This window comes from Heterodontus francisci, chromosome 13 (assembly GCF_036365525.1).
Source record: "Heterodontus francisci isolate sHetFra1 chromosome 13, sHetFra1.hap1, whole genome shotgun sequence".
NCBI classification, from domain to species: Eukaryota; Metazoa; Chordata; class Chondrichthyes; order Heterodontiformes; family Heterodontidae; genus Heterodontus; species Heterodontus francisci.
The window spans coordinates 44,087,241-44,113,053 of record NC_090383.1 but is presented as its reverse complement, the minus strand read 5'-3'; the positions used below and the strand labels follow the sequence as shown (position 1 = coordinate 44,113,053).

The following is a 25,813-nucleotide window of genomic DNA, read 5'->3' as shown; positions in this document are numbered from 1 at the left end:
CCCCCCTCCCCACATATCTCTCCCCCCCCTCCCCACATATCTCTCCCCCCCTCCCCACATATCTCTCCCCCCCTCCCCACATATCTCTCCCCCCTCCCCACATATCTCTCCCCCCTCCCCACATATCTCTCCCCCCCTCCCCACATATCTCTCCCCCCCTCCCCACATATCTCTCCCCCCCCTCCCCACATATCTCTCCCCCCCCTCCCCACATATCTCTCCCCCCCCTCCCCACATATCTCTCCCCCCCTCCCACATATCTCTCCCCCCCCTCCCCACATATCTCTCCCCCCCCCTCCCCACATATCTCTCCCCCCCCTCCCCACATATCTCTTCCCCCCCTCCCCACATATCTCTTCCCCCCCTCCCCACATATCTCTTCCCCCCCTCCCCACATATCTCTTCCCCCCCTCCCCACATATCTCTTCCCCCCTCCCCACATATCTCTTCCCCCCCTCCCCACATATCTCTCCCCCCTCCCCACATATCTCTCCCCCCCTCCCCACATATCTCTCCCCCCCTCCCCACATATCTCTCCCCCCTCCCCACATATCTCTCCCCCCCTCCCCACATATCTCTCCCCCCCTCCCCACATATCTCTCCCCCCCCTCCCCACATATCTCTCCCCCCCTCCCCACATATCTCTCCCCCCCTCCCCACATATCTCTCCCCCCCTCCTCACATATCTCTCCCCCCCTCCCCACATATCTCTCCCCCCCCTCCCCACATATCTCTCCCCCCCTCCCCACATATCTCTCCCCCCCCTCCCACATATCTCTCCCCCCCCTCCCCACATATCTCTCCCCCCCTCCCCACATATCTCTCCCCCCCCTCTCTTTTCCCCCCCACCCCGCTTCAACTGTAGTTTGTGGTAGAAAGTTCCATGTTATAGCCATCTATACTTAGAACCATCTTTGGTAAAACTTGTACAATATTTTTGGGAACCGATCCAAAGAAGCAGGTAGGTTTTTCTCTTCCACCTTCCCACAAATTGACACCAACTTCAGTGAGCATGTATGTATGTTTTCATAACCGCTGATATGAATTCCAAACATCAGTATTTTGCCTGTTTCTGCCCACAGCAAAAGCAAAAAACATTCTGTTGACATTGCAATAATGATTTGCCATTTCAAATGCATTGCTTCTTGGGAGGCGGAGCTAAATATTGTGCTCATTATTTACCTGTCTTTTCTAAAAGGTAGCTTGGACCGAAATTATATTTACAATATATTAACACTGAAGTTTGCTTGGCCATTTTGCGTGTGAATGTGGAACGTGCTCTGTGCTATTATCGTATGACGTGTGTGCTCGTTGGGGGACTAATATTAAGGATGCTCATTTCTAGGGTATATCTGTATCACATGGATGTTTCTGACACTTAAGGAAGTAAAGGTATTGAAAAATCTTTTTAAGTATTAAAAAAATTAACGAATGCTTGTGAATATGTGTATTTTTAATTTCACTGGCTAATAGTTTTTGTTTTTCATGCAGATGTGTCTCCAACATTTCTCCAGTTTTGCGTTGTTTAGCCTCCAGACAAAAGCACACACTGCCTGATCTGCCTTATGATTATGGTGCATTGGAGCCACATATCAGTGCAGAAATAATGCAGCTGCACCATAACAAGCATCATGCAACCTATGTTAACAACTTAAATATCGTAGAGGAGAAGTATGCAGAGTCCTTGGCCAAGGGTAAGTGGGCACAAGATTTGTGATGCAGCTCATGTGGCTGACCTGGGATTTAAACAAAAAACTATATATTAATCAGCTGATTTTTAAAAAATCCAAAATGCTGGCAAGAGAGGAATAATGGGCTTTATAATATTCGCCAGTTTTACGAGGATGTTGCCAGAACTGGAAAAATGCAGCTATGAGGAAAGATTTGATAGGCTAGGGTGGTTCTCCTTGGAACAGAGAAGGCTGAGGGGAGATCTGATTGAAGTGTACAAAATTTGAGGGGCCTGGATAGAGTGGAGGTGAAGGGTCACCTTAGCAGAGAGGTCAGTGATGAGGGGGCATAGGTTTAAAGTGATTGGTAGAAAAATTAGAGGGGAGTTTAATCCGGACAAATGTGAGGTAATGCATTTTGGAAGGTCTAATGCAGGTGGGAGTTATACAGTAAATGGCAGAACCCTTAGGAGTATTGACAGGCAGAGAGATCTGGGCGTACAGGTCCACAGGTCACTGAAAGTGGCAACGCAGGTGGATAAGGTAGTCAAGAAGGCATATGGCATGCTTGCCTTCATCGGTCAGGGCATAGAGTAGAAAAATTGGCAAGTCATGTCGCAGCTGTACAGATCCTTAATTAGGTCACACTTAAAATATTGCGTACAATTCTGGTCGCCACACTACCAGAGGGACGTGGAGGCTTTGGAGAGGGTACAGAGGAGATTTACCAGGATGTTGCCTGGTCTGGAGGGCATTAGCTATGAGGAGAGGTTGGAAAAACTCGGATTGTTTTCACTGGAACAACGGAGGTGGAGGGGCGACATGATAGAGGTTTACAAAGTTATGAGCGGCATGGACAGAGTGGATAGTCAGAAGCTTTTTCTCAGGGTGGAAGAGTCAGTTACTAGGGGACATAGGTTTAAGGTGCGAGGGGCAAAGTTTAGAGGGGATGTGCGAGGCAAGTTTTCTTACACACAGGGTGGTGAGTGCCTGGAACATGCTGCCAGGGGAGGTGGTGGAAGCAGATACGATAGCGACGTTTAAGAGACATCTTGACAAATACATGAATAGGAAGGGAATAGAGGGATATGGGCCCCAGAAGTGCAGAAGGTGTTTGTTTAGGCAGACATCAAGATCGGTGCAGGCTTGGAGGGCCGAATGGCCTGTTCCTGTGCTGTACTGTTCTTTGTTCTTTGAGATGAGGAAAATCTTTTTCACCCCGAGGGTGGTGATGGTCTGGAACTCACTGTCTGAAAGGGGAGTTGAGGCAGAGACCCTCAACTCATTCAAAAGGAGTCTGGATATGCACCTCAAGTGCCGTAAGCTGCAGGGCTACGGACCAAATGCTGGAAGGTGGGATTAGAATAGGTGGATCGTTTTTCGGCTGGCATAGACACGATGGGCCAAGTGGCCTCTTTTCGTGCCTTAAACTTGCTATGATTCTATGATCCCAAATGAGAAAAACTAAAATGCCCAGTGAGGAATTTGTATTTTTTTTCCTATTGCCAGTATAAAATTTTGATCTAAAATGCGTGTGGATTGTGCTGTATGCTGTGTTTGTCTTCATACCTGTCCCTCTTTTGGTGCCTATGATGCAGGGTAGGTTTAGGCAGCAGATTTCTCAGCTTTGGATTCTGCTCAACTTTTTTTGCATACAGGAGCCCAGATGCAAACTGACAGCTTTTGAATTGTCTTTTTCCTCCTTTTCCCCCCCCCCCCCCCCTCCCCATGCCTAAACCTTGCATTGCAGAAAGTTCAAATTCAATTCTATTTGAAGACTTGGATTGCAATCTGTCCTTCCCCTTGTCATTATTTCAATAATTAAGCTGAGATCCTCTTCAAAACTTAAATGATTTCAGGATTTTAAGTTTTGCCTCTGCATCATTATCCTGCTGAGAATAGGTTTCCTAAATTGGCACAATATTCTACGGCATTCTTAACAATGAAAGGTAAAAGATTAACATTATAGAGTTGCAACAGCACAGAAAGAGGCCATTTGGCCCATCAAGTCTATGCTGGCTCTCTGCAAAGCTATCCAATCAGTCCCATAATAAAAACAAAGTGTTGGAAATAGTCAGCAGGTCTGGCAGCATCTGTGGCAAAATCGTTAACATTTCAAGTCTGTCACTTTTCTTCATGATCATGGGTCTCAGACCTGAAATGTTAATTCTGTTTCTCTCTCCACAGATGCTGCCAGACCTGCTGAGCATTTCCAGCACTGTTTTTATTTCAAATTTCCAACATCTGCAGTATTTTGCTTTTATTCCAATCAGTCGCACTCCCATCTCTAACCACATAGCCCTGTAAGTCTAATTCCCTCAAGTGCCCAGCCAATTTCCTTTTGAAATTATTCATCATCTCTTCTTCCACCACTTGTAGGCAGCGAGTTCCAGGTCATTACCACTCGCTGCAGGAAAAAAAAGTCTTTCTCTAGTCCTTGTACAATCAGCTAATGAGAAAAGCTTTTCTTTGTTTACATATTTCAAACCTGTCAGAATCTTGTACACCTCTATCAAATCTCCCTGCAATCACCTTTGCTTCAAGGAGAACAACCCCAGCTTCTCCAACCTAACTTTGTAGCTGCTATCCTTCATCGCTGGAACCTTCTTCTTTGGCCTCCTTATCTCGGGAGAGAACGGATAAGCACCTGGAGGTGGTCCGTGGTTTGTGGAGCAGTGTCTGGAGTGGCTATGAAGGCCAATACTACAGTGACAGACTCTTCCACAGGTGCTGCAGGAAAAATTGGTTGTCGGTGCTGTTATACAGTTGGCTCTCCCCTTGCGCTTCTGTCTTTTTTCCTGCCAACTACTAAGTCTCTTCTACTCGCCACGCTTTAGCCCCGCCTTTATGGCTGCCCGTCAGCTCTGGCGATCGCTGGCAACTGACTCCCACGACTTGTGATCAATGTCACAGGACTTCATGTCGTGTTTGCAGATATCTTTAAAGCGGAGACATGGATGGCCGGTGGGTCTGATACCAGTGGCGAGCTCACTGTACAATGTGTCCTTGGGGATCCTGCCATCTTCCATGCGGCTCACATGGCCAAGCCATCTCAAGCGCCGCTAGCTCAGTAGGGTGTATAAGCTGGGGATGTTGGCCGCCTCGAGGACTTCTGTGTTGGAGATACGGTCCTGCCATCTGATGCCAAGGATTCTCCAGAGGCAGCGAAGATGGAATGAATTGAGACGTTGCTCTTGGCTGACATATGTCGTCCAGGCCTCGCTGTCGTAGAGCAAGGTACTGAGGACACAGGCTTGATACACTCGGACTTTTGTGTTCCGTGTTGGTGCGCCATTTTCCCACACTCTCTTGGCCAGTCTGGACATAGCAGAGGAAGCCTTTCCCATGCGCTTGTTAATTTCTGCATCTAGAGACAGGTTACTGATGATAGTTGAGCCTAGGTAGGTGAACTCTTGAACCACTTCCAGAGCGTGGTCGCCGATATTGATGGATGGAGCATTTCTGACGTCCAGTCCCATGATGTTCGTTTTCTTGAGACTGATGGTTAGGCCAAATTCGTTGCAGGCAGCCGCAAACCTGTCGATGAGACTCTGCAGACACTCTTCAGTGTGAGATGTTAAAGCAGCATCATCAGCAAAGCGGAGTTCCCTGATGAGGATTTTCCATACTTTGGTCTTCGCTCTTAGACGGGCAAGGTTGAACAACCTGCCACCTGATCTTGTGTGGAGGAAAATTCCTTCTTCTGAGGACTTGAACGCATGTGAAAGCAGCAGGGAGAAGAAAATCCCAAACAGTGTGGGTGCGAGAACACAGCCCTGTTTCACGCCACTCAGGATAGGAAAGGGGTCTGATGAGGCGCCGCTCTGCTGAATTGTGCCTTTCATATCCTCATGGAATGAGGTGATGATACTTAGTGGCTTTGGTGGACATCCGATATTTTTTACTAGTCTTAAGAGACCATGTCTGCTGATTAGGTCAAAGGCTTTGGTGAGATCAATGAAAGCAATGTAGAGGGGCATCTGTTGTTCGCGGCATTTCTCCTGTAGCTGATGAAGGGAGAACAGCATGTCAATGGTCGATCTCTCTGCTTGAAAGCCACGCTGTGCCTCAGGGTAGACACGCTCGGCCAGCTTCTGGAGCCTGTTTAAAGCAACTCGAGTGAAGACTTTCCCCACTATGCTGAGCAGGGAGATTCCACGGTAGTTGTTGCAGTCACCGTGGTCACCTTTGTTTTTATAGAGGGTGATGATATTGGCATCGCGCATTCTGGTAAATATCCTCTGCACCCTCTCAAGGGCCCTCACATGCTTCCATTTTTTAAAATTCGTTCGTGGGATGTGGACATCACTGACAAGGTCAGCATTTATTGCCGATCCCTAATTCTTTTGAGAAGGTGGTGGTGAGCTGCCTTCTTGAACCGCTACGGTCCTGGGGGTGTAGGTACGTACACCAACGGTGCTATTAAGAAGGGAGTTCCAGGATTTTGACCCAGTGACAGTGAAGGAACGATGATATAGTTGCAAGTCAGGATGGTGTGTGGCTTGAAAGGAAACTTGCAGCTGGTGGTCCCATGCATCTGCTGCCCATTGTCCTTCTAGGTGGTAAATGTCATGGATTTGGAGGGTGCTATCAAAGGAGCCTTGGTGAGTTGCTGCAGTGCATCTTGTAGATGGTACACACTGCTGCTGCTGTGCGTCTGTGGTGGAGGAAGTGAATGTTGAAGGTGGTGGATGGGGTGCCAGTCAAGCGGGCTGCTTTGTCCTGGATGGTGTCGAGCTTCTTGAGTGTTGTTGGAGCTGCACCCATCCAGGCAAGTGGGAGAGTATTCTATCACACTCCTGACTTGTGCCTTGTAAATGGTGGACAGGCATTGGGGAGACAGGAGGTGAGTTATTTACTGCAGAATTCCCAGCCTCTGATCTGCTCTTGTAGCCACAGTATTTATGTGGCTACTCCAGTTCAGTTTCTGGTCAATCGTGACCCCCAGCATATTGATAGTGGGGGTTTAAGCAATGGCAATGCCATTGAGTGTCAAGGGGAGATGGTTAAATTCTCGTTTGGGATGATCATTGCCTGGCACTTGTGTGGTGTGAATGTTACTTGCCAATTAACAGCCCAAGCCTGGATGTTGTCCAGGTCTTGCTGTATATGGACATGGGCTGCTTCAGTATCTGAGGAGTTGCGAATGGTCCTGAACATTGTGCAATCATCAGCAAACATCCCCACTTCTATATTTTGCTTTTATCCCCACTTCTGACCTTGTGTTGGAGGAAGGTCATTGATGAAGCAGCTGGACATGATTGGGCCTGGAACCCTGAGGAATTCCTGCAGTGATGTCTTGGGACTGAAATGATGGACCTCCAGCAACCACAACCATCTTCCTTTGTGCTAGGTATGACCCCAACCAGCAGAGAGTTTTCCCCCTGTTTCCCATTGACTCCAGTTTTGCTCGGCCTTACTCTGTCAAATGCTGCCTTGATGTCAAGGGCAGTCACTCTCGCCTCCCCTCTGGAGTTCAGCTCTTTTGTCCATGTTTGGACCAAGGCTGTAATGAGGTCAGGAGCTGAGTGGCCCTGGCGGAACCCAAACTGAGCGTCAGTGAGCAGGTTGTTGCGGAGCAAGTGCTGCTTGATAGCACTGTCGATGACACCTTCCATCACTTTTTGCTGATCGTCAGGTGTAGACTGATAGGGTGGTAATTGGCTGGGTTGGATTTGTCCTGTTTTTTGTGCACGGGACATACCTGGGCAATTTTCCACATTGCTGTGTAGCTGTACTGGAACGGCTTGGCTAGGGGTGCTGCTAGTTCTGGAGCACAAGTCTTCAATAGTATTGCAGGAATGTTGTCAGGCCCATAACCTTTTGTAGTATCCAGTGCCTTCAGCCATTTCTTGATATCACGTGGAGTGAATCTGATTGGCTGAAGACTAGCATCTGTAATGCTGGGGACCTCAGGAGGAGGCCGAGATGGATCATCCACTCGCCACTTCTGGTTGAAGATGGATGCAAATGCTTCAGCCTTATCTTTCGCACTGATGTGTTGGGCTCTCCCATTGTTGAGGATAGGAATTTTGTGGAGCCGCCTCCTCCTGTCAGTTGGTAATTGTCCTCCACCTTTCGAGACTGCATGTGGCAGGACTGCAGAGCTTAGATTTGATCTGTTGGTTGTGGGATCGCTTACCCTGTCTATTGCATGCAAGTAGTTCTGTGTTGTAGTTTCACCAGGTTGATGCCTCATTTTGAGGCATGTCTGGTGCTGCTCCTGGCATGCCCTCCTGCACTCTTCTTTGAACCAGGGTTGGTTTCCTGGCTTGATGGTAATGGTGAAGCAGGGGAAATTCTGGGCCATGGGGTTACAGATTGTGGTTGAATACAGTGCTGCTGCTGATGGCCCACATGCCTCATGGATGCCTCATTTTGCGTTGCTAGATCTGTTTTTAAATCTATCCCATTTCGCATGGTGATAGTGCCACACAACACAATGGAGGGTATCCTCAATGTGAAGACTGGAATGTGTCTCTACAAGGACTGTGCGGTGGTCTCTCCTGCCAATACTGTCATGGACAGATGCATCTGTGACCGATAGATTGGTGAGGACAAGGTCACGTAGGTTTTTCCCTCTTGTTGGTTCCCTCACCACCTGCGGCAGACCCAGTCTGTCCTTTTAGGACTCGACCAGCAGTGAGCCACTCTCGATGATGGACATTGAAGACCCCAACCAGAATACATTTTGTGCCCTTGCTACCTTGTGCTTCTTCCAATTGGTGTTCAATATGGAGAAGCACTGATTCATCAGCCAAGGGGGGGCAGTAGGTGGTAATCAGCAGGAGGTTTCCTTGCCCATGTTTGACCTAATGCCATGAGACTTCACGGGATCTGGAGTCAATGTAGAGTACTCCCAGGGCAACTCCCTCCCAACCGTATACCACTGTGCCGCCACCTCTGGTGGGTCTCTCCTGCCGGTGGGACAAGACATGCCCAGGGATGGTGATGGTGGCGTCTGGGGCATTGTCTGCAAGATATGATTCTGGGAGTATGACTGTCATTCTGTTGCTTGACTAGTCTGTGGGACAGATCTCCCAATTTTGCCCCCAAATGTTGGTGAGGAGGACTTTGCAAGGTCGACAGGGCTGCGTTTGCCATTTCCAGTGCCTGGGTCGATGCCGAGTGGACTGTCCGGTTTCATTTCTTTTCTTAGACTTTGTAGCGGTTTGATGCAACTGAGTGGCTTGTTAGGCCATTTCAGAGGGCATTTAATAGTTAACCAAATTGCTGTGGGTCTGGAGTCACATGTAGGCCAGACCAGATAAGGATGGCAGATTTCCTTCCCTAAAGGATATTCGTGAACCAGATGGGTTTTTACAACAATCGACAATGTTTTCATCGTCAACACTAGACTAGCTTTTTTTTTAAAATTCCAGATTTATTAATTGAATTCCGATTCCACCATCTGCTATGGTGGGATTCGAACCCATGTCCCCAGAGCATTAGCCTGGGGCTTTGGGTTACTAGTCTAGTGACATTACCACTATCCCTAAGTATTTAATTTTTTGCACAATGAGCAGATCTTAAAAGTTCATTTCATGTATTTCAGGTGATGTAACAACTCAAGTTGCTCTGCAGCCAGCACTGCGATTTAATGGTGGTGGTCATATAAATCACTCTATTTTCTGGACCAATCTGTCTCCTAATGGCGGTGGAGAACCCACAGGTGGGTTTGAACTATGTAAAGGTTTGTAATTTAATTAGGAATGCTTGTGTTCAAATCAACCAAATACAGCAAAAAATATTAATTCACAATTTAATTTTCTTGTATGAAATATGATCTAGAAGCAATGCAAGACAGCTTTTCTCTGATATAAAATTGCTGAGATTGATGTCTTAGTTACAGATGCGTTATATATTTGTGGAGTTCAAAACTTGTTTCGCTGCAAAGCTCTTTTTCCCTTTTGGTATACTTGTACCCTGGGATAATGCAAAACATTTAGAACATCATAAATGACCTAGAGTTTAAAACTTCTCCGCTGGTCCAGTCTCTTCCCACCTACATCCGTGCCTCTTCTGACGCCCTACGTCATTTTGACAATTTCCAGTTTCCTGGTCCCAACCGCCTCCTCTTCACTATGGACGTCCAATCGCTCTACACCTCCATCCCCCACCAGGATGGTTTGAGGGCTCTCCGCTTCTTCCTGGAACAGAGGCCCAACCAGTCCCCATCCACCAACACCCTCCTCCGCCTGGCTGAACTTGTTCTCACATTGAACAACTTCTCCTTCAACTCCATGCATTTCCTTCAAGTAAAAGGTGTCGCTATGGGTACCCGCATGGGTCCTAGTTATGCCTGTCTTTTTGTGGGATATGTCGAGCATTCTTTGTTCCAGTCCTACTCAGGCCCCCTCCCCCAACTCTTTTTCCGGTACATTGATGACTGTATCGGTGCCGTTTCCTGCTCCCGCCCCGAACTAGAAAACTTTATCAACTTTGCTTCCAATTTCCACCCTTCTCTCACCTTTACATGGTCCATCTCTGACACTTCCCTTCCCTTCCTCGACTTCTCTGTCTCCATCTCTGGGGATAGGTTGTCTACCAATATCCATTATAAGCCCACTGACTCCCACAGCTACCTCGACTACACTTCTTCACACCCTACCTCCTGTAAGGACTCCATTCCATTCTCCCAGTTTCTCCGTCTCCGACGCATCTGCTCTGATGATGCTACCTTCCATGACGGTGCTTCTGATATGACCTCCTTTTTCCTCAACCGAGGATTTCCCCCCACTGTGGTTGACAGGGCCCTCAACCGTGTCCGACCCATTCCCCGCACCTCTACCCTCACCCCTTCCCCTCCCTCCCAGAACCGTGACAGGGTTCCCCTTGTCCTCACTTTTCATCCCACCAGCCTCCATATCCAAAGGATCATCCTCCGCCATTTTCGCCACCTCCAGCGTGATGCCACTACCAGTCGCATCTTCCCCTCCCTTCCCCTGTCAGCATTCCGAAGGGATCGTTCCCTCCGCGACACCCTGGTCCTCTCCTCCATTACCCCCACCACCTCGTCCCCGTCCCAGGGCACCTTCCCTTGCAATCGCAGGAGGTGTAATACCTGCCCATTTACCTCCTCTCTCCTCACTATCCCAGGCCCCAAGCACTCCTTTCAGGTGAAGCAGCGATTTACTTGTACTTCTTTCAATGTAGTATACTGTATTCGCTGCTCACAGTGTGGTCTCCTCTACATTGGGGAGACCAAGCGCAGACTGGGTGACCGCTTTGCGGAACATCTCCACTCAGTCCGCAAGCAGGACCCTGAGCTTCCGGTTGCTTGCCATTTCAACACTCCCCCCTGCTCACATCTCTGTCCTGGGATTGCTGCAGTGTTCCAGTGAACATCAACGCAAGCTCGAGGAACAGCATCTCATCTACCGATTAGGCACACTACAGCCTGCCGGACTGAACATTGAGTTCAATAATTTCAGAGCATGACAGCCCCCCACTTTACTTTCATTTTTAGTTATTTTTTCTTTTTTTTTTTTGCATTCCTTTTTACATTTTTTACAATCTTTTTTTTGCATTTATTTCATTTCATCTTAGTTTGTTCAGTTTGCTTACCCACTGTTTTTTTCAGGTTGTTTTTCTTCAGGTTTGCACTTGCTGATGTTCAATATTCAGTATATTCACACCTATTCTGTACTAATGCTTTGTCTTTCAACACACCATTAACATATTGTTTGCCTTTGCTCCGTGACCTTTTGGTCAGCTATGTGGCCTGGTCCAATCTGCACCTTCTCCTTTGTTATCTCTTGCCCAACCCCCACCTCACTTGTTTATAATCTGTGACTTTTCTAATATTTGTCAGTTCCGAAGAAGGGTCACTGACCCGAAACGTTAACTCTGCTTCTCTTTCCACAGATGCTGCCAGACCTGCTGAGTGAATCCAGCATTTCTTGTTTTTGTGTTAGAGTTTAAAACTTGTTCTTTGGATTAGAGTCAATATTTATTAAAGTACATTAACTTAGTGCTGTACAACTTGAAACTTTGCATAGTTAGCTTAACTGTGCTTTAGATGCATACTGTTGTAGTGATCTCTTGGGTGAGTGGTAACTAATGCCAAGAGGCAGGCAAGACAGGAGTTATCTGTTGCCATGTCTGGAGATATTGAAGTAATTATGTGTAATGTGATTCTTTTCCATTCCTAATCCTAAGTGAAACTGTTGGCCATATTTTAATATAGGTAACACGAGGATAATTTTGAATGATATGAGGACAGATAAGTCCCCGGGGCCAGATGGGATATACCCAAGGATATTGCGGGAAGCGAGGGAAGAGATTGCTGCGCCTTTGGCGATGATCTTTGCGTCCTCACTGTCCACTGGAGTAGTACCGGATGATTGGAGGGTGGAAAATGTTGTTCCCTTGTTCAAGAAAGGGAATAGAGATAACCCTGGGAATTATAGACCAGTCAGTCTTACGTCGGTAGTGGGCAAATTATTGGAGAGGATTCTGAGAGACAGGATTTATGATTATTTGGAAAAGCATAGTTTGATTAGAGACAGTCAGCATGGCTTTGTGAGGGGCAGGTCATGCCTCACAAGCCTTATTGAATTCTTTGAAGATGTGACAAAACACATTGATGAAGGAAGAGCAGTGGATGTGGTGTATATGGATTTTAGCAAGGCGTTTGATAAGGTTCCCCATGGTAGGCTTATTCAGAAAGTGAGGAGGCATGGGATACAGGGAAAGTTGGCTGTCTGGATACAAAATTGGCTGGCCCATAGAAGACAGAGGGTGGTAGTAGGAAAGTATTCAGCATGGAGCTTGGTGACCAGTGGTGTTCCGCAGGGATCTGTTCTGGGACCTCTGCTCTTTGTGATTTTTATAAATGACTTGGATGAGGAAGTGGAAGGCTGGGTTAGCAAGTTTGCCGATGACACAAAGGTTGCTGGAGTTGTGGATAGTGTGGAAGGCTGTTGTAGGTTGCAACGGGACATTGACAGGATGCAGAGCTGGGCTGAAAAGTGGCAGATGGAGTTCAACCTGGAAAAGTGTGAAGTGATTCATTTTGGAAGGTCGAATTTGAATGCAGAATACAGGCTTAAAGACAGGATTCTTGGTAGTGTGGAGGAACAGAGGGATCTTGGGGTCCATGTCCATAGATCGCTCAAAGTTGCCACCCAAGTTGATAGGGTTGTTAAGAAGGCGTATGGTGTGTTGGCTTTCATTAACGGGGATTGAGTTTAAGAGCCGCGAGGTTATGCTGCAGTTCTATAAGGCCCTGGTTCGACCACACTTGGAATATTGTGTTCAGTTCTGGTTGCCTCATTATAGGAAGGATGTGGAAGCTTTAGAGAGGGTGCAGAGGAGATTTACCAGGATGCTGCCTGGACTGGAGGGCGTCTCTTACGAAGAAAGATTGAGGGAGCAAGGGCTTTTCTCATTGGAGCGAAGAAGGATGAGAGGTGACTTGATAGAGGGGTACGAGATGATGAGAGGCATAGATAGAGTGGATAGCCAGAGACTTTTTCCCAGGGTGGAAAGGGCTATCACCAGGGGGCATAATTTTAAGGTGATTGGAGGAAGGTTTCGGGGAGATATCAGAGGTAGGTTCTTTACACAGAGTGGTGGGTGCGTGGAATGCGCTGCCAGCGGTGGTAGTAGAAGCAGATACATTAGGGACATTTAAGTGACTCTTGGTACATGGATGATAGTAGAATGAAGGGTAGGTAGTTAGTTTGATCTTAGAGTAGGTTAAAGGTTCGGCATAAGATCGTGGGCCGAAGGGCCTGTACTGTTCTATGTTCTATCTGTTCTGATGACGCAACTTTCCACAACAGTGCTTCTGATATGTCTTCCTTTTTCCTCAATCGAGGATGCCCCCCCACCCACCCCACTGAGGTTGACCTGGTCCTCAACTGTGTCCGACCCATTTCCCGCACTTCTATCCTCACCCCTTCCCCTCCCTCTCAGAACTGCGACAGGGTTCCCCTTGTCCTCAATTTCCACCTACAGCCTCTGCCATTTCCGCCCCTCCAGTGTGATGCCACCACCAAATACATCTTCCCTTCCCCTCTCCTGTCAGCATTCCGAAGGGATTGTTTGCTCTGCGACACCTTGGTCCACTCCTCCATCACCCCTGACACCTCGCCCCCTTCCCACGGCACCTTCCCATGCAATCGCAGGAGGTGTAATCTCTGCCCTTTTATCTCCTCTCCTCACCATCCAAGGCCCCAAACACTCCTTCCAGGTGAAGCAGTGATTTACTTGTACTTCCTTCAATTCAGTATGTTGTATTCGCTGCTCACAATGCAGTCGCCTCTACATTGGGGAGACCTAACGTAAATTGGGTGACCGCTTTGTGGAACACCTGCGCTCAGTCGGAAAGCATGACCCTGGATTTCCGTTTGCTTGCCATTTCAACACCTCTTCCCTTGCTCTCATGCCCACATTTCTGTCCTTGGTCTGCTGCAGTGTTCCAGTGAACATCAACGCAAGCTCGAGGAGCAGCACCTGATCTTTCAATTAGGCACTCTACAACCTTGCAGACTCAACATTGAGTTCAACAATTTCAGAGCATGACTGGCTTTTTTTTTCTGTTGTATTTTTTATCCTTGTGCTTGTTTTTCATGTTTGTGCTTTTGGATAGAACTGCTCTTTACTCTGCGATTAACACACACTCTGGACGAATGCTTTGTCTTTCACCACAAGCACTAACACTCTTTGCCTTTATCCCTTAACAGCTTTATTTAATCTCTCCTGCCCTCTGTCCTGTCACACACCTTCCCTTTTGTTCTGTTCCCCACCAAACCCCACCCCCCATCTTCACTTCCTTCAAACCTAATTCTTTTCTAACCTTTGCCAGTTCTGATGAAAGGTCACAGACCTGAAACGTTAACTGTGCTGCTTTCTCCACAGATGCTGCTCGACCTGCTGAGTGTTTCCAGTAATTCTGTTTTTATTTTATTTGAGTGAGAGAAAAGAGACTGGCAGCTAACATATAAAAAGGAAATCCAAAAGTCCTGTATCGGCATATAAATAGTGAAAGGGTAGTAAGAGGTGGGAGGGGGTGGGGGGGTGCGATTAGCGACCAAAAAGGAGATCTGCACATAGAGGCAGAGGGCATTGCTGAGATACTAAATGGGCCCAGACTAATGGCCTGGGGACGTGTGTTCAAATCCCACCACGGCAGCTGGGGGAATTTAAATTCAATTAATTAATATGTCTGGAATGAAATACTAGTCTCCTTAATAATGATCAAAGAACAGCACAGCACAGGAACAGGCCATTCGGCCCTCCAAACCTGCGCCGATCTTGATGCCTGCCGAAACTAACACCTTCTGCACTTCCGGGGCCCATATCCCTCTATTCCCTTCCTATTCATATATTTGTCAAGATGATCACAAAACAAATTGTCGTAAAACCCTATCTGACTCTCAAATGTCCATTAGGGGAAGAAATCTGCCATCCTTGCACATCTGGCCTACAGGTGACTCCAGATCCACAGCGATGTGGTTGACTCTTAGCTGCCCTCCAAAATGGCACAGTAAGCCACTCAGTTTCAAGGGCTATTAAGGATAGGCAATAAATGCTGGCCTTGCTAATGACACTCACATTGCAAGAACGAATTAAAAAGGTACTTTTGATTCTTTATTTGTCTTTACTAAGGAAGAAGATGCTATCAAAGCCATAGTGAAAGAGGAGGTAGTTGAGACACTGGATGGGTGAAAATTGATAAAAATAGGGTATTGGGCTGTCTGTATTGCACGTTAAGTCACTAGGACCAGATGGGGTGCATCCGAGGATGCTAAAGGAAGTAAGGGTAGAAATTGCAGAAGCACTGGCCATAGTTTTCCAATCCTCTTGATACAGGGGTGGTCATATGTTCATATGTGCCAGAGGACTGGAGAATTGCAAATGTTACACCCTTGTTCAAAACGAGGTGTAAGGATAAATCTTGCAACTGCAGGCCGGTCAATTTAACCTTAGTGGTGGGAAAGCTTTTCGAGACCATAATCCGAGACAAAATTGACAGTCACTGGGGCAAGTGTAAATTAATTAAGGAAAACCTGAATGGATTTGTTAAAGGCAAATCGTGATTCTCTTAACTTAATTGAACTTTTTGATGAGGTAATAGAGAGGGTTGATGCAGTTGATGTTGTGTATCACAGAATTGTTACAGCGTAGAAGGAGGCCATTCAGCCCCTCGTGTCTTCATCGGCTCTTCAAATGAGCAATTCACCTAGTGCCATTCCCCTGCCTTCTCCCCATAACCTTGCACATTCTTCCTTTTCATATAACAGTCTAATTCCCTTTATGAATGGTTCGATTGAACCTGCCTCCACCACACTCTCAGGCAACGCATTTCAGACCTTAACCACTCGCTGTGTGAAAAAGTTTTTCATGTTGCTTTTTCTTCTTAGATTGGGGGGGCTGTTTGAGGGTAAATCAACATCTGACACGTGGGAGTCTTTCAAACGTCAGTTGATTAGAATCCAGGACCAGCACGTTCCTGTGAGGAAGAAGGATAAGTTTGGCAAGTTTCGGGAACCTTGGATAACGCGGGATATTGTGAGCCTAGTCAAAAAGAAAAAGGAAGCATTCGTAAGGGCTGGAAGGCTTGGAACATTCCCTTGAGGAATATAAAGACAGTAGGAAGGAACTTAAGCAAGGAGTCTGGAGGGCTAAAAGGGGTCATGAAAAGTCACTGGCAAACAGATTAAGGAAAATCCCAAGGCTTTTTATACGTATATAAAGAGCAAGAGGGTAACTAGGGAAAGGGTTTGCCCTTTTTTGACAGAGAAGGGAATCTATGTGTGGAGCCGGAGGAAATGGGCGAGGTACTAAATGAGTACTTTGCATCAGTATTCACCAAAGAGAAGGACTTGGTGGATAATGAGCCTAGGGAAAGGAGTGTCGATAGTCTCAGTCATCTCACTATCAAAAAGGAGGAGGTGTTGGGTGTCTTGCAAAGCATTAAAGTAGATAATTCCCCAGGGCCTGATGGGATCTACCCCAGAATACTGAGGGAGGCAAGGGAAGAAATTGCTGGGGCCTTGACAGAAATCTTTGCATCCTTGTTGGCTACAGGTATAGCAAATGTTGTTCCTTTGTTTAAGAAGGGTAGCAAGGATAATCCAGGAAATTATAGGCCAGTGAGCCTTACGTCAGTGGTAGGGAAATTATTAGAGAGGATTCTTCGGGACAGGATTTACTCCCATTTGGAAACAAACTATCTTATTAGCGAGAGACAGCATGGTTTTGTGAAGGGGAGGTCGTGTCTTACTAATTTGATTGAGTTTTTTGAGGAAGTGACGAAGATGATTGATGAAGGAAGGGCAATGGATGTTATCTATATGGACTTTAGTAAAGCCTTTGACAAGGTCCCTCATGGCAGACTGGTACAAAAGGTGAAGTCACACGGGATCAGAGGGGAGCTGGCAAGATGGGCGGCACAGTGGCGCAGTGGTTAGCACTGCAGCCTCACAGTTCTAAGGACCCGGGTTCGATTCTGGGTACTGCCTGTGTGGAGTTTGCAAGTTCTCCCTGTGTCTGCGTGGGTTTCCTCCGGGTGCTCCTGTTTCCTCCCACAAGCCAAAAGACTTGCAGGTTTGTAGGTAAATTGGCCATAATAAATTGCCCCTAGTATAGGTAGGTGGTAGGGAAATATAGGGACAGGTGGTAGGAATATGGGATTAGTGTAGGATTAGTATAAATGGGTGGTTGATGGTCGGCACAGACTCGGTGGGCTGAAGGGCCTGTTTCAGTGCTGTATCTCTAAACTAAACTAAACTTTTTTTTAAAAAAAAGAACTGGCTTGGTCATAGAAGACAGAGTGTAGCAGTGGAAGGGTGCTTTTCTGAATGGAGGGATGTGACTAGTGGTGTTCCGCAGGGATCAGTGCTGGGACCGTTGCTGTTTGTAGGATATATAAATGATTTGGAGGAAAATGTAGCTGGTCTGATTAGTAAGTTTGCGGACGACACAAAGGTTGGTGGAGTTGCGGACAGTGATGAGGATTGTCAGAGGATACAGCAGGATATAGATCGGTTTGGCGTACAGTTTCTACACATCTGAGCACTGTTTCAACTCAACATTTTCAAAGGAATTATGAAAGGAGGTATGTTTTAAGACTCTTACAACTAGGCTGTGGAGTTCCATCTCTTGGTAATCGTGAAAACTTAACATGCTAGTTTTACTCGGGCAGTTCCATTTATTTTCTTTCATGTAACATCTGCAGATACAGGTGGCATACCATTGTTTTTTTAAATCAACCTCAAAACACAGTGTGTGTACATGATTTATATTTACAAATTATATTTTATGCAGATTGCACTGGTAGTGAGAGAAGCTGCATTAAAGTCAACATGATTTCAAGGTGACTCAGCACTATTGAGAAATGATGAAGCTGGCAACTTTAAAATTAGAAAACATAGAAACGTAGAAAAATAGGAGCAGGAGTAGGCCATTCGGCCCTTCGAGCCTGCACCACCATTCAATACGATCGTGGCTGATCGTCCAAACACAGTAACCTGTTCCCACTTTCGCCCCATATCCCTTGATCCCATTAGCCCTAAGAACCAAATCTAACTCTTTATTGAATATATTTAATAATTTGGCCTCAACTGCTTTCTGTGGGAGAGAATTCCACAGGCTCACCGCTCTCTGGGTGAAGAAATCTCTTCTCATCTCAGTCCTAAATGGCTTACCCCTTATCCTTAGACTGTGACCCCTGGTCCTGGACTCCCCTGCCATCAGGAACATCCTTCCTGCATCTAGTCTGTCCAGTCCTGTTAGAATTTTGTAGGCTTCTATGAGATCCCCTCTCATTCTTTTAAACTCTAGCAAATACAAGCCTAATCGACCCAATCTCTCTTCATACGTAGGTCCTGCCATCCTAGGAATCAGTCTGGTTAACCTTCGCTGCACTCCCTCTATAGCAAGAACATCCTTCCTCTGATAAGGAAACCAAAACTGCACACAATACTCCAGATGTGGTCTCATCAAGGCCTAGGATAATTGCAACAAGACATCCTTGCTCCTGTACTCTAATCCTCTCGCTATGAAAGCCAACATACCATTTGCCTTCTTAACTGTCTGCTGCACCTGCATGCTTACTTTCAGTCACTGGTGCACGAGGACACCCAGGTCTCGCTGCACCTCCCCCTTTCCCAATCTATCGCTGTTCAGATAATCTGCCTTTCGGTTTTTGCCACCAAAGCGGATAACCTCACATTTATCCACATTATACTGCATCTGCCATGTATTTGCCCACTCACAGTATTGGGCACCCTGCTGACGTGCATAAGCATTGGCTGCATGAATATATATAACCAGGCAGCATTAATTTAATGTGCAATGCATGGGTGCAGGTTCATTGCACACCTCTATACCCATGCCCATTTTCTGGGGTTAGCCAATTTTTTTGGAATGGAAAGTGAGAATCCAATTGCACAGTTGCTGTCTGGAATTATGTGGGGTACATAGTCAATTATGCAGATCCTGCAGCTGTGATTATTCCCTATCTTTGCCCATCTTCTCAGTGACAGTGTCGCTGAAGTTAAGCTCAGCTGTGCTTCAGCCTGGGGAACAGGTTCATGGGTATGGGCTTGTCCAGTATCTAGATGCCCACAGATTATTGAGATTTAGCTAGGGAGTGGCAGCAGCAGGTTGGAAGAACTGATGAGACATGAGCTGTCAACTGTTGTATTTACTTGAGATGGAATTTAGCTAATTTGAGCAGACGGAATGGGGAGCACTTCTCAGTAGATTAGCAAGGGTGAACAAATAAGTTTTTTGATGACCAGTGAGTTATTAATCTAATTTGGTTCCAGTGCATACGTCCAGTAACCTGTGGTTTCTGGTGCTGATGATGGCTCAGTCTCAAAGTAACTTGCTATGAGACAATGGGTCAAAATGTACTCATTAAACCTACTTTTGTAATGCCTAAAACATTTAAAATATTCATGTTCTTTAACTGGTAGGATATGGTCTTGAATCTGTTTCATGAGAGAGTATTTGATATCAAGGCTGCATTTGACTGAGTGTGGCATCAAGGAACCCTAGCCAAATTGAAGTCAATGGAAATCATGGGAAAATTCTCCACTGGTTGGGTCCTATCTAGCGCAAAGGAAGATGGTTGTGGTTCTTGGAGGTAAATTATCTCATCCCCAGGACTGTAGGAGTTCCTCAGGGTAGTGTTGTACGCCCAACCATCTTCAGCTGATTCATCAATGACCTTCCCTCCATAGTAAGATCAGAAGTGGGGATGTTCAATATCATTCACAACTCCTCAGATACAGAAACCAGTCCGTGTCCATAGGCAGCAAGACCTGGACAATATTCGGGCTTGAGCTTATAAGTGGCAAGTAACATTTGCTCCACACAAGTGCCAGGCAATGACCATCTCCAACAAGAGAGAATCTAGCCATCTCCCCTTGACATTTAACGGCATTACCATCGCTGAATACCCAACCAGCAACATCCTGGGGGTTACTATTGATCAGAAACTGAACTGGACCAGCCGCATAAATGCTGTGGCTGCAAGAGCAGGTCAGAGCCTAGGAATTCTGTAGTGAGTAATCCACCTCCTGACTCCCCAAAGCCTGTCCATCTACAAGACACAAGTCAGGAGTGTGATAGAATTCTCCACTTGCCTGGATGAGTGCGGCTCTGAGAACACTCAGGAAGCTCAACGTCATCCAGGACAAAGCAACCCACTTGATCGACACTCTGTCAACCACCTTAATGATTCACTCCCTCCACCATCGACATGCAGTGGCAGCAGTGTGTTCCATATACAAGATGCACTCACCATGCAGCAATTCACCATTCCTCCTTCGACAGCACCTTCCAAACCAACGACCTCTTCCACCTAGTAGGGCCAGGGCAGTAAACGTGTAGGAACACCACCACCTGCAAGTTCCCCTCCATGTCGCACGCCATCCTGACTTGGAACTATATCACCGTTCCTTCACTGTTGCCGGATCAAAATTGGGGAACTCCCTCCCGCACAACACTGTGGGTGTACCCACGCCAGATGGACTGTAGCGGTTCAAGAAGGCATCACCATCTTCTCAAGGGCAATTAGGGATGGACAACAAATGCTGGCGTTGCCAGTGACGCCCACATCCCATGAAACAAGTAATAAAAAAAAAATTGGTTGGGTTGGTGAATGCTTCTTAACTACATTGTGTATTTTGTTATATTTAGGAGAGTTAATGGAAGCTATCAAACGGGACTTTGGTTCCTTTGAGAAGTTTAAGGAGAAGATGTCTGCAATCTCAGTAGGTGTTCAAGGCTCAGGATGGGGATGGCTGGGTTACAGCAAGGATTCAGGAAGGCTACAGCTTGCTGCTGCTTCCAATCAGGACCCGCTGCAAGGAACAACTGGTTAGTCATTCTTTTTTGTTTTTATCTTCATTTTCCCGATCTCATGGATTAGTGCACATGGTCCAAAATAGTAACTAGCTGTTCTATATTCCATGATCATTTAACTTTACTGGTAAATTCTGACCATCTCTAAATTTGGTTAGACTCTGATTGTCTTCTCTTGTTTTAGCTGAAGCTTTACAAACCCTCACCCATCCCACCTTTTTCATAGTGTCATGGAAAGATTTCAGAACTCTTTAAAGTCTCCAGATTGTGAGATGACAAATCCATTGGTTCTGCAATTTTGTATGAAGAAATTTGTAATTACTGTGATCAGATTATCAAAAAGACACTCTACATATGTGGTCTTTCTGAAATGGTAGCATATTTCAACATATTCCTACCCATTTTATATTGCACTGACTGGGTGCAACTGATATTTTTGTCCTCCTGGTTTGTGGTTACTGACAGGTTAAAAAGAACATAGAAAATAGAAAAAAGGTAATAACCTTTGTTATCACTGGCATCCATAGTTTATCCTAGTTTATTTCTAATGATACTGTCAGTATTTCTAGCAGTGGAAAACAAAAGGCTATAATATCCTAGTTATGCCTGTCTTTTTGTGGGATATGTCGAGCATTCTTTGTTCCAGTCCTACTCAGGCCCCCTCCCCCAACTCTTTTTCCGGTACATTGATGACTGTATCGGTGCCGTTTCCTGCTCCCGCCCCGAACTAGAAAACTTTATCAACTTTGCTTCCAATTTCCACCCTTCTCTCACCTTTACATGGTCCATCTCTGACACTTCCCTTCCCTTCCTCGACTTCTCTGTCTCCATCGCTGGGGATAGGTTGTCTACCAATATCCATTATAAGCCCACTGACTCCCACAGCTACCTCGACTACACTTCTTCACACCCTACCTCCTGTAAGGACTCCATTCCATTCTCCCAGTTTCTCTGTCTCCGACGCATCTGCTCTGATGATGCTACCTTCCATGACGGTGCTTCTGATATGACCTCCTTTTTCCTCAACCGAGGATTTCCCCCCACTGTGGTTGACAGGGCCCTCAACCGTGTCCGACCCATTCCCCGCATCTCTACCCTCACCCCTTCCCCTCCCTCCCAGAACCGTGACAGGGTTCCCCTTGTCCTCACTTTTCATCCCACCAGCCTCCATATCCAAAGGATCATCCTCCGCCATTTTCGCCACCTCCAGCGTGATGCCACTACCGGTCGCATCTTCCCCTCCCTTCCCCTGTCAGCATTCCGAAGGGATTGTTCCCTCCGCGACACCCTGGTCCACTCCTCCATTACCCCCACCACCTCGTCCCCGTCCCAGGGCACCTTCCCTTGCAATCGCAGGAGGTGTAATACCTGCCCATTTACCTCCTCTCCCCTCACTATCCCAGGCCCCAAACACTCCTTTCAGGTGAAGCAGCGATTTACTTGTACTTCTTTCAATGTAGTATACTGTATTCGCTGCTCACAGTGTGGTCTCCTCTACATTGGGGAGACCAAGCGCAGACTGGGTGACCGCTTTGCGGAACATCTCCACTCAGTCCGCAAGCAGGACCCTGAGCTTCCGGTTGCTTGCCATTTCAACACTCCCCCCTGCTCTCATGCTCACATCTCTGTCCTGGGATTGCTGCAGTGTTCCAGTGAACATCAACGCAAGCTCGAGGAACAGCATCTCATCTACCGATTAGGCACACTACAGCCTGCCGGACTGAACATTGAGTTCAATAATTTCAGAGCATGACAGCCCCCCATTTTACTTTCATTTTTAGTTATTTTTTCTTCCCTTTTTTTTGCATTCCTTTTTACATTTTTTACAATCTTTTTTTGCATTTATTTCATTTCATCTTGGTTTGTTCAGTTTGCTTACCCACTGTTTTTTTCAGGTTTTTCTTCAGGTTTGCACTTGCTGATGTTCAATATTCAGTCTATTCACACCTATTCTGTACTAATGCTTTGTCTTTCAACACACCATTAACATATTGTTTGCCTTTGCTCCGTGACCTTTTGGTCAGCTATGTGGCCTGGTCCAATCTGCACCTTCTCCTTTGTTATCTCTTGCCCAACCCCCACCTCACTTGTTTATAATCTGTGACTTTTCTAATATTTGTCAGTTCCGAAGAAGGGTCACTGACCCGAAACGTTAACTCTGCTTCTCTTTCCACAGATGCTGCCAGACCTGCTGAGTGAATCCAGCATTTCTTGTTTTTGTTTCAGATTTCCAGCATCCGCAGTATTCTGCTTTTATTATTATGCTATAATATACAGTCCTGATGAAACGGAAAATGAGTGTTTCATTGGAAATTACAGTACAGAAGGGAGGCTGTTGAGTCCAATGTCCTTCTTCAACCTGGACAGCCCTTGCCTTCAAGGCAGCATTTGATTGAGTGTGGCTCAAGGAGCCCTAGCAAAATTGAAGTCGATGGGAATCAGGAGAAAAACTCTCCACTGGTTGGAGTCATACCTAGTACAAAGGATGATGGTTGTGGTTGTTGGAGGCTAAATATCTATCCCCCAGGACACTGTTCCAGGAATTCCTTAGGGTGGCGTCCTAGGCCCAAACATCTTCAGCTGCTTCTTCAATGACATTCCCTCCATCATAAGGTCAGAAATGGGGATGTTCGCTGATGATTGTACAGTGTTCAGTACCATTTGCGATGACTCAGATACTGAAGCAGTCCATGTCCGCATGCAGCAAGACCTGGACGACATCCATGGGCTGCTGATAAGTAGCAAGTAACATTCGCCTCACACAAGTGCCAGGCTTTGACCATCTCCAACAAGAGGGAACCAGTTATCTCCCCTTGACATTCAATGGCATTACCATTGCTGAATCCCCTACCATCAACATCCTGGGGTTGTCATTGAACAGAAACTGAACTAGACCAGCCATATAAATATTGTGGTTACAAGAGCAAGTCAGAGGCTGGGAATTCTGCGGCGAGTAACTCACCACCTGTCCACCATCTACAAGGCACAAGTCAGGAGTGTGATGGAATACTCTCCACTTGCCTGGATGTGTGCAGCTCAAGAAGCTCGACACCATCCAGGACAAAGCAGCCCACTTGATTGGTGCCCCATCCACCACCTTAAAAATTCCCTCCCTCCAACATCAGCGCACACTGGCAGCAGTATGTACCATATACAAGATGCAATATTGCAACTTGTCAAGCCTGTTTCTAAAGCACGTTGCAAACCCGTGACTTCTACCACCTAGAAGAACAAGGGCAGCAAATGCATGGAAACACCATCACCTGCAGGTTCCCCTCCAAGTCACACCATCCTGACTTGGAACTATATTGCCATTCCTTCACTGTCACTGGGTCAGAAACCTGAAACTCCCTTCCTAACAGCACTTTGGGTGTACCAACACAAGATGGACTGCATTGATTGAAGAAGGCAGCTCAGCATCACCTTCTCAAGAGCAATTAGGGATGGGCAATAAATGCTGGCTTTGCCAGGGATGCTCGCATCCCATGAACGAAAAAAAATCCTGTTTGTCTTTTACATTTTTTCAAATACTTATTCAGTGATGTTTGTGTTTCTGTCTACGCTTATGTGTAAAATTGTTAAAACTCATATTGTTTGATGCAAAGTTCCTTGAGTAGACTCACTAAAGCCAACATGTCACATGTTTCAGGTCTAATTCCCCTTCTTGGAATAGATGTGTGGGAGCACGCCTACTACCTGCAGTACAAGAATGTCCGGGGCGACTATCTAAAAGCTATCTGGAATGTTATCAACTGGGAGAATGTAGGCGAGAGACTCAAAGCTGCCATGAAATGAGTAATATTCATGCTGGAATTCAAGGCAGCCAACAGAACCCTGCCATTGCTGTTTTAAAATGTTCTTCAATAACATTTGTGAAACAGTTTGCAGCTTTTAGGGCCATGTTTAAAGCATTAAATCTTTGAAAGCATCCAGCAAGTATCATTTTGAATTTTTAAAAAACCTGTCTAAACATGTGGCAACTACTTTCATTCTGAAATGCTTATGGTTCTGAAGAACTTGTGTTGTACAATCCCACGCTAATAAAAAATTGTAAATTTAGTTTTTTTTTCTGTTAGCCACTGGCTGTAGTGCTGAAATAAGTTCCCTCAAATGCATGGTCAGTTATAAACAAATTCATTTTTGTAACGGGTATTTTGAAAATATCCTTGTTTGCTAGTGTGATGTGCCTACAGAGAACTATAGTGAAAATTGGGATTAAACAGTTAGTGTGCTTCCCTGTAGTTGAATTTTATAAAATAAAAAATTAGTGAGGATTGGGTGCCATTAGTGCTTAACAATGCTGTCCTTTTACTGCTGGGATACGGGTTTGAATCAAGCAAAGAGAAAGAATGAAATATTTTACTCGATTGTTTAGAGTGCCAAGGAAAGGGAAAAATACAAGCTTCAACGAACTATTGAGACCATCGAATAGAAACAAGGGAAAATGAATTGGAATATAATTGATCCCAATAAAGTAGGACTAAAGGGTGGGAGAAATATCAAAAGTCAAGTATGTTGTCCATCTTACATGGTAATGCTCATTTCAAACTGTTTTAGTGAATGTCTCATTAAAATATAATTGAATTTGGCAATATTTAGCACTATGTGACATTAGGATCTTACTTTGGAAATGCTGGTGCATTAAAAAGCTACTAAGGTAGGCCTTGAAGTATCAAGTGCTTGCTGTTACTGGGTGCAAAGCAACTGGGCTAATGTTCAATTTTTCTATCCTACTGTGAACAAATTTAGTCATTTTCTATTCTGCCATTTTGAACACTGTATAGGTTTGACTTACAAACAATTTGAAAAGTGGTTAT

The 25,813-nt window shown here is 45.9% G+C and overlaps 1 protein-coding gene across 2 annotated transcripts; it reads left to right on the top strand.

The window, feature by feature from the left end:
• The first annotated feature begins 1,295 nt into the window (after positions 1-1,295).
• Positions 1,296-25,055, top strand: sod2 (superoxide dismutase 2, mitochondrial). Of its 2 annotated transcripts, none has more exons than XM_068044738.1 (5): positions 1,296-1,392; positions 1,492-1,694; positions 9,226-9,363; positions 20,832-21,011; positions 24,646-25,055. In XM_068044738.1, exons 2-5 carry the CDS (start codon positions 1,607-1,609, stop codon positions 24,789-24,791), a joined length of 552 nt encoding a protein of 183 aa, XP_067900839.1. In that variant the 5' UTR covers positions 1,296-1,392; positions 1,492-1,606; the 3' UTR covers positions 24,792-25,055. The 2 variants fall into 2 exon arrangements, with proteins under 2 accessions (XP_067900839.1, XP_067900840.1); XM_068044739.1 differs by having other exon boundaries at positions 1,298-1,392; positions 9,226-9,342.
• The last annotated feature ends 758 nt before the right edge of the window (positions 25,056-25,813 follow it).

Bases quoted from the DNA above. Each gene is read 5' to 3' on its own strand.
- sod2 (XM_068044738.1), top strand. From the start codon at position 1,607: ATGCAGCTGCACCATAACAAGCATCATGCAACCTATGTTAACAACTTA. The intron at 1,695-9,225 runs GTAAGTGGGCAC...CATGTATTTCAG, and splicing joins TGCAGAGTCCTTGGCCAAGG to GTGATGTAACAACTCAAGTT. The intron at 9,364-20,831 runs GTTTGTAATTTA...TGTTATATTTAG, and splicing joins TGGGTTTGAACTATGTAAAG to GAGAGTTAATGGAAGCTATC.